The sequence below is a fragment of the Pseudoliparis swirei genome, chromosome 20 (assembly GCF_029220125.1).
Source record: "Pseudoliparis swirei isolate HS2019 ecotype Mariana Trench chromosome 20, NWPU_hadal_v1, whole genome shotgun sequence".
Classification (NCBI taxonomy): Eukaryota; Metazoa; Chordata; class Actinopteri; order Perciformes; family Liparidae; genus Pseudoliparis; species Pseudoliparis swirei.
Genome location: NC_079407.1, coordinates 8,325,928 through 8,333,695, shown reverse-complemented (window position 1 = coordinate 8,333,695; position 7,768 = coordinate 8,325,928). Strand labels below are relative to the sequence as shown.

At 39.6% G+C, this 7,768-nt stretch overlaps 1 protein-coding gene across 1 annotated transcript; it reads right to left on the bottom strand.

Moving 5' to 3' along the window:
- Positions 1–1,000: 1,000 nt before the first annotated feature.
- On the bottom strand, positions 1,001–2,418 carry LOC130210732 (uncharacterized). Its single transcript, XM_056441214.1, has 4 exons — positions 2,317–2,418; positions 2,023–2,194; positions 1,584–1,711; positions 1,001–1,470 (listed from the first exon to the last, which is right to left on the bottom strand). Exons 1-4 carry the CDS (start codon positions 2,416–2,418, stop codon positions 1,153–1,155), a joined length of 720 nt encoding a protein of 239 aa, XP_056297189.1. The 3' UTR covers positions 1,001–1,152.
- Positions 2,419–7,768: the final 5,350 nt, after the last annotated feature.

Below are 7,768 nucleotides of genomic sequence, written 5' to 3'. Positions count from 1 at the left end.
GTTCCATATACCAGGTCATACAGGGGAACCCTAATTCCATCCTTCTCCAGTATTTTAATATCCTGCACAATTGGATCAAGTATTTTAGAGAAGCCATACGTTTTAATGTCTTGGGCATGAAATAAAGAGACCAAATGAATATTATGGAGAGCAGAGTTGTACTTGGGAGAAAAATTCCGCAATGTGAAATATATTGCTCCTAATTTATGTATTCCCCGTTTTGACCCCAGAGGATTAGCAGTCTCGAAATCATCATAGAAAAGTTGAATCTGAATAGCATGTTTCTGCTTTGAAAATAGAGCATGGCTCTTGAAAAGATCTCCATCACACAAGTCTTTAAGCAGATTGTCTCCTGAATTGGACTCAGTCTGCATCATCTCCTTTACATTGGGGTGATTGTAAATAAACTGTAAAGTTTTCAAAATTGGGATGTAAACAAATTTATCAGTAACAACAACCTGATCGTAGGCTCCTGTAGTTCGATTAGCAGGGTTTCAAATCTTGAACCAAGAACATGTTCAACTGGGTCTACCTGCCCCAATTTCTTTGCAAAATAGTGTGTTCTTTTACTTCCAGAATTGAATGCATTAAAAGGATTTTCCATTTTTTCAAAACACTGATCGATTTTGCCCTCGATGTCACTTTTGACTGGTTCTTGTAAAGACAGACTACTCTTCACAGATTCTTTTGCTTGATTATGAATATCATTAACTATCTCTTCCATGGAAATGACCAAAGAGTGGATCGTTGATTCACCTACACCTGCCACTTTCAGCTCAGCTATTGTTGCAGCACAACTGTGCACAAGAGATTTCTGTAGCAGGACTGAATCAGAAGGAGGAATTACAGATGGCAAATCATAACAAACACTTCCTACTGAATCTTCAGCTGTAGATGGGCCTTCACCAGGATCAGAACAAGTTTCATGTGCTTTATTGAGATGCTTTCTGAACCCAGAAAAGTGCCATAAACTTGAGCACAACCAGCCTGACCACATTTAAGGCGAAGTGTCTTGCCAGAGCAAAGACCGTGGATCACTTTCAAATGCTTTGTCAGGGAATTAGCATTTGTCTGGGAGCTCTTACAAATGAAACACAACATTTCTGAATACCTGAATTCCGTAATGGAGCCCTCAAAGAAAAGAAAATCGAATCAACGCAGCAACCGAGCCCTCAACTCTGCAACTCTAGGATTCACCTTGGTTGTATCAATATCGATATCATAAATGGTTGTCTGAATGAAGTTGTACACATTGACGAGATCGTGGTTGTACGAAGTGCCAAAGACAAAGTGAGCTTTGAAAAGCTCATCAAAACAAGCAAGAGAGCCAGATGACTTACAAGATATTGCATGTTTGTCAATGACAATGAAGTACTTGTGAATCACAGTCCTCTGAGTTCCCACAGCAAGCAGGTATGGTTGAAGGCTGTCTGCGATTCCATCGAGATGCCCCTGGATGCTGGTCCCTGTCTGTGACAGAAGAAAAAGTTTGAGAAAACATCTTTAAAAAAAAGGAAAAGAAACACAACAAAAAGACATGTGGTGTGATATAGCTAGTGATGTTTCCTGTATGGCAGCCTTACCTTGATGAACTTCACAAGATTCTCACTGGCTTGTCTGGCGGAGAGCTTTCCTGGTCTCTTTCGGCCTTGAGGTGACGGCGGCAGCAGGTGCACAAGGATCAAAATGGACGACATGTCACCGTCCCATCCTGAAAGAATAAAGTAATAATTAATAACAAAGACTTCCAGGATTACTTTAATACAAAATCTAAACACTACTTTATGTACCAAAAAAAGTCAGCACAAAGAGTGTTGCACTTCTCATGCTCCAATTTACAATAAATGGACTTTATGCACAGCTCCACTACTTCCTGAACTTGAGCCAGCTCCTTTATTTCCTGTCTTACATTGTTGGACCAACTGATTAATCCAGCTGCATCAAGTGCTTTTCTCCTAAAACATTCAATCTTATCACAACTAAAACAGAAAACAACAATATAATCCATTTATTTTGCCTCACCACTTTCCACTTCTGTTGTGGATTCAGCATTCTGGACGAGGTACTGCAGATCATCCGACTGTGTGAGACCACGGCTTTGTTCAAGGACTTTTTTCTTGTAAATTGTGGGCCACTTCTCCAGGAACTTTGCAGAGATGGAATCATCAAACATCAAAATAAAATCTTGCTCAATCTGCAGAATAGATGAAATCATGTTGTTAAATCTCCTTAGCTCATACAATTTTAAGTCACTTTTTTCTAAAATACAAGTCAACAAGTTAAAATACAAGTTACAATGAAGTAAGTTGAACATACTAATCCTTGTATGTCCAGGAATCTTGGGAAGGCCAGAAAGACATCAGAGGACTTCACTGGATCATGAATGATCTTTTGGCGATAGTTGAAGGTCTGCTTCATCTTCGTCATAACAATCCTTCATCAGCTGTATGCTTCATCAGTGCAATGGCCTCAGAAAACAAGCTGTCTGTCATTAGGGATTGTCCTCCTCAAGTCTCTTTCAGCTGATGGGCCCCCTGTAACAGTGGATATGGATATGACTGTCCTAGGATTTAATAAACAACACTTGGGAACTCTGCCATGATTCTCATGTATGCAGTTTGGTTACAGGTAACAACAACACATACCCATTTGTGTTCTTAAGAGTCTCATGGCCTTCTTTTGTCCACCAGAAGCTTCCTTTTGGACAAACTTCAATCTCCAAGCCAGATACCCACTCCCATCTTCTGCATTGTAAAAATGCTCCTAAAAAGGTATTATTCAGAGTGAAATGAATTGTGATTTTGAACATGTTTGAATTAGCAGGATAAAATATGTTCACACTTAAATCTAAAAAATGCAGCAGCTGAGCTGAACTTGCTCAAGACTGGACTGCTAAACTCAAAAGGGTTTTAAATTATCAGTTAAGGAAAAATGGCAGAGATGGTGGACGTGCATGAATGTTAACAGCTTTAGTATTCCTCAAACCATAGCCAAGCAGTTAATTTTATTTTTTTATCTAGCTTTCCATCATGCCTGAAAACTGTTGAGTTTAGAAGTGAAGAGTAAATAGGTAGGACTAATTGTTTTCTGTACTTACATAACCAAACTTGCTCCTTGGATCAGCCAGGTATGGGAACAAGTTGATGATCCCCTTTGCGTAGTCCTCTTTGACGCGCCTTGAAGGACTTGTCCTACACATAAACACACAAACATACTATGAGCACTGTTGAAAGTATTGGAGTGTAAATGACACCTTCAGCAAACTAGGCATGGGTGGTGCATACAAAACAGTTGTGAATTAAATAATATTTCAGCATACCCATGTTCACTTGTTATTTGTGCAACCAATATCTTGACCATGTCACGCCGCCTGCTATCCGTGAGACTTTTTGTCCGAGCATACTCATTGATGATCCTCTCTCCGCCAGGTTTGTTCTTTAGAACATCTTCAATCATCTAGGTGACATTAAAAAAAAATACACAACTATAAAATCTGATCAATGTAAACACTTACATCTCCTCATCTACGAGCACACAAGACTTCTATGTAGAGCTGCAACAATTAATCAAACAAAAATTAATCAGCTATTTTGATAATCGGTTTGTTTTTTTGTAGGTTTTTTAATAGTAGGTTTTTTTGAAAGGAAAAAAAGCTTTTAAGAAGATTTCAGCTTCTTAAATGTTAATATTTCTGGTTTCTTTGTTCCTTTATGACAATGGACTCAATATCCCTTTAGTTTGTGGACAAGACATTTGAGGACGTCATCTTGCGGTTTGGGAAACTGACATTTTATTGACCAAACAACAAATCGATTAATTGTTTAAAATGTAAACTTTCTGAAGGCGTGTAGTGCAATCAGCATTGCTTACTTTGGCAAGAGAGGTGTTTTCAGCTCTCTGTCTTGTGGCAGGACTGCACTGCAATATTACGGTGTCATCAGAGCCCCCTTCAATATCCCCACTGGAGCTGGTAAAGGAGCTGCTTGCAGGGGAACTCGGGCAATCTGTCAAACCATGTAAATATTCAGCTGGTGTGATTAACACTAACACCATACAATTGCCAAAAGTATTAAAGTAACTACCAAAAACAAAGATTATTGGAACTATAATAAACTAACAATTCAGCAGATTTATCTGCTTGTCTTAAATAGAACATGTTAGGCTCGCCAAGACTCAAAGAATGAATGACACTGGTGTGCTCAGTGGCTACGTGGTTAAAGCACATGGTCCATGTTGGCAATGCCCAATGCAGTGATCATGATCAATTCCTGGTTGGACTGATCATCATCCCCCCCAATCTCTCTCCCTTTCACTATCCACTCAAAACTACCCTGCTCATTAAAAAAGAAAAATGAATGACACTAAGAAACTTACCATCTGGATGTGGACCTTGTGCGAGACAAATCTCGAGCACACCTAGGTTTTGTTTTTCCATAAGGAAATCAAAGACCTCTTCATCAACCTCAGTCTTTGTGTCATCAAAGACTCTTAAGTCCAAGGTTGGGATGCTGAACTTCTTGGAAGCTGTGAACATTAAAAAAAGGCACTTAAAATTTAAGATGAACTCCAGAATAAGGAAAATGTAATAAATTAAGCAATATAAACCTCAACAGTTAAGGTATATCTTCTTAATAATAGTTCATTAAAATCTGCACCATGCCCCAAACCGACAGCTTCAGTTTGTTTCCTGTGTTAGACTGAAATTCATTAGGTTTTCCACTCACCACTTTCCAAAAACGATGTGTAGGTAACTTGGCCCTCAAAACAGAGGTATTTTTGTCGATCTCTGTACTTTACTCTAATAGCCTGCATCCTACATGACATGAAAAGGTTATTTGTATTAGCTTTTGCACATCTATTTACAAAGTCATTCATTAACATTCATAATCCATTGTCCACCTTGACTTATTCCATTTGTATTGTACACATGTTGTCTATGCTGCTCTGATTAAGTAAATCGGGTGAACAAAATAATGGCCAACTCTATAGCAGCAACAAGTTACGTAAATGACATGTCTATAAGGTTTGTATGATGCTAGTCCAACACACTGGCCCTGAGGGAATGTCAGAAGAAGTATATACCTGCGAACCAAACTGCAGATAAAAATAGAAGTAAAACACACAAGCTTGCTCATCGAACAGCAGAGCGAAAACGGTCAATGTACAGGACTCAATTCAGAGTAAAACACATGTGTTTGTTAACCAAATAGTAAGTGTAACAAAACAGACATTACTAACCGGGAAGCAGGTGAATTAAAACACCAAATGCTTACCAACTGGAGAGCAGGTTAAACAAAAACCACACAGGCTTGCCAACCACGTGCTTACGAGTCGGACAGCTGTGACAAACACAAGAACATGCTAACCTGGTGCTTGCTAGCCGAATAGCAGTTCAACACACACAATAGCTCGCTAACCTCGTGCTTGCTAGCCCAATAGTAGTTGAAACACACACAATAGCTTGCTAACCTTGCGCTTGCTAGCCCAATAGCAGTTCAACACACACAATAGCTTGCTAACCTCGTGCTTGCTAGCCGAATAGCAGTTCAACACACACAATAGCATGCTAACCTCGTGCTTGCTAGCCGAATAGCAGTTAAACAAACACAATAGCTTGCTAACCTCGTGCTTGCTAGCCGAATAGCAGTTAAACAAACACAAGATGTCACGTCAATGTACACCATTAAATTTAGAGTAAAACACATGTGCTTGCGAACTGAACAACGTGAGAAAATGACCCTAACCCACAAATTCGCCAGCTATCATGTAACTCACCGGCTTTACTTTTCAAATAAGCAAACAAAAAAATCGGATGACATTTTATCCTATTAAATTCGATATTTAGTACTTTGCAGACTTACCTGGCTCACCGCCGTCTCACTGCCACTCAACTCGACCTTGCACTGCGGGACTAGAAAATGGCGGCAGAAACGAAACTTAACAAACATTAGTGGGCGTGTTCTTAATATTACTCCAATAAGGTTTACTCTGTTTTTTTACTCCCATTCTAGTGGTCATCGGAAATAATTACACTCTGAACTGAATAAAAATTAGTCTTTCAGAGGAAAAAAATATTAACTCTGGAAAAATTACTCTCCCCTTTTTCCTGTGTAGCATTAGCTGCAATGCCACCGGAATGGGAGGAAAATCTGATTTATTCAAAGCAAATTATAGCAGATTTTCAGACTGAAAATAGCACAAGTAGCTGCTTTGGTGGGGGCGTGTTCCTTCAGGGACTGGTGAGATGATGAAATATGATCTTGGTCGGGTAGTTTGAGGATTTTAAACTCCAAAACGTTAGAGCGACAAGCTGGGGATGTAACAGGAAACAGATTATTTTAATTAGACTCACATGTTTTGGAGCCAGTTAAAAACAAGTAAGTGACTTCGTTGGGCAAGAAGGCACACGTTCTGCTCGCTTAAAAAAGGCATGGAATAGCAATCTGATTCGGCTCTTCCAGAACTTAAAAATGTATCCGGTAATTTTCTGGAAAGAAACATTTTCACATGTTCTCTGAATGTATAAGTAATTATGTAGTGGTCAATGTGAAGGCTGAGAGGGAACACAGGAAACTAAATGACGAAGAATTTAAAAAGCTACCTTGTTACACATTCATGGCACTATTGAAACATGACTAACACAACCGGCCATTCATTTAATTTACACATAGTCTCCTTCGCACACTCATTTGTTTTATGGTTCTCTCTTATGCTCTTAAACACTGTCTAATCCCTGATTAGTAGAGGAAGATGGCGTTTAATGCTCCTCTCCACTTGTCTGCTCCTGAAATGCTCCCAACCGCACACGCACACACTCATGTTCACACTCACACTTGAACGCAATCAATGCTCACACACACACAAACACACACACACACACACACGCCTGCCCTGCTTCGCTTGCATTGCAACTTGTACTTGTCTCTTTCTTTCTCTAGAGAACAGATACTCGAGAAGGATTTAATAGAATCCTGTGAGTGCAACCAAACCCTCAGACAACGTAGCCTTTTACCCAAGAGAGAAAATGCACATTCATGTCGAACACAGCCGTACACAACCGTACTCATTCCGCCAAGACCACTTTTTGTCAAAGATGACAAGGGGTCTAATAAATGTATAGTAGCATGACTGCAATGTGGAAATTCCCTCCACATTCATGTGAACATGCATGGGAAGAGAAGTCCGGGAGTTTCTTGGGTTTTCTAAGTCTCTATTGTTGAAATTCATGGCTATGGTTCGTTTTTTTCCAGCCTTATGAGTTATTTTCCTTTTTTCTTTCTATAATGAGCGGTAAGCCACAAATCATGCAGGCTTTGAGAATATATTTAGAATGAATCGGTTTAGGTCAACGTCACCTTCTGCGGTACATCTTTCCATATGGAATCCGTGAATATTAAAATGACATTACTGACACTTCTCACTCACACTACAAGTTATGCAGCATGGGGAGATGCAAACCAAGCACTGATGCAAAGGTGGCAGCATGATTAATTAGTGTTACGAGTGTAGCCACTGAGAGAGGACTCAAACGGCGACAATGTTGCAAGGAAACTTTACTCTTCTTAAATCGTGGAATAATACAAAGCACCAGGTCTTCATCAAGCTATCACCAGGGATCAAAAGAGTACAAACCAACACTGGGGAATGAGACAAACAGGGTTTAAATACACAGGGAAGGTGCAGGTGATTGGACACTGGTAGAAACTATGAGAGACAGGGCAGACCATCACAGGTTGTCAGAGAACAACAAGATCCTTATAAGTCTGTG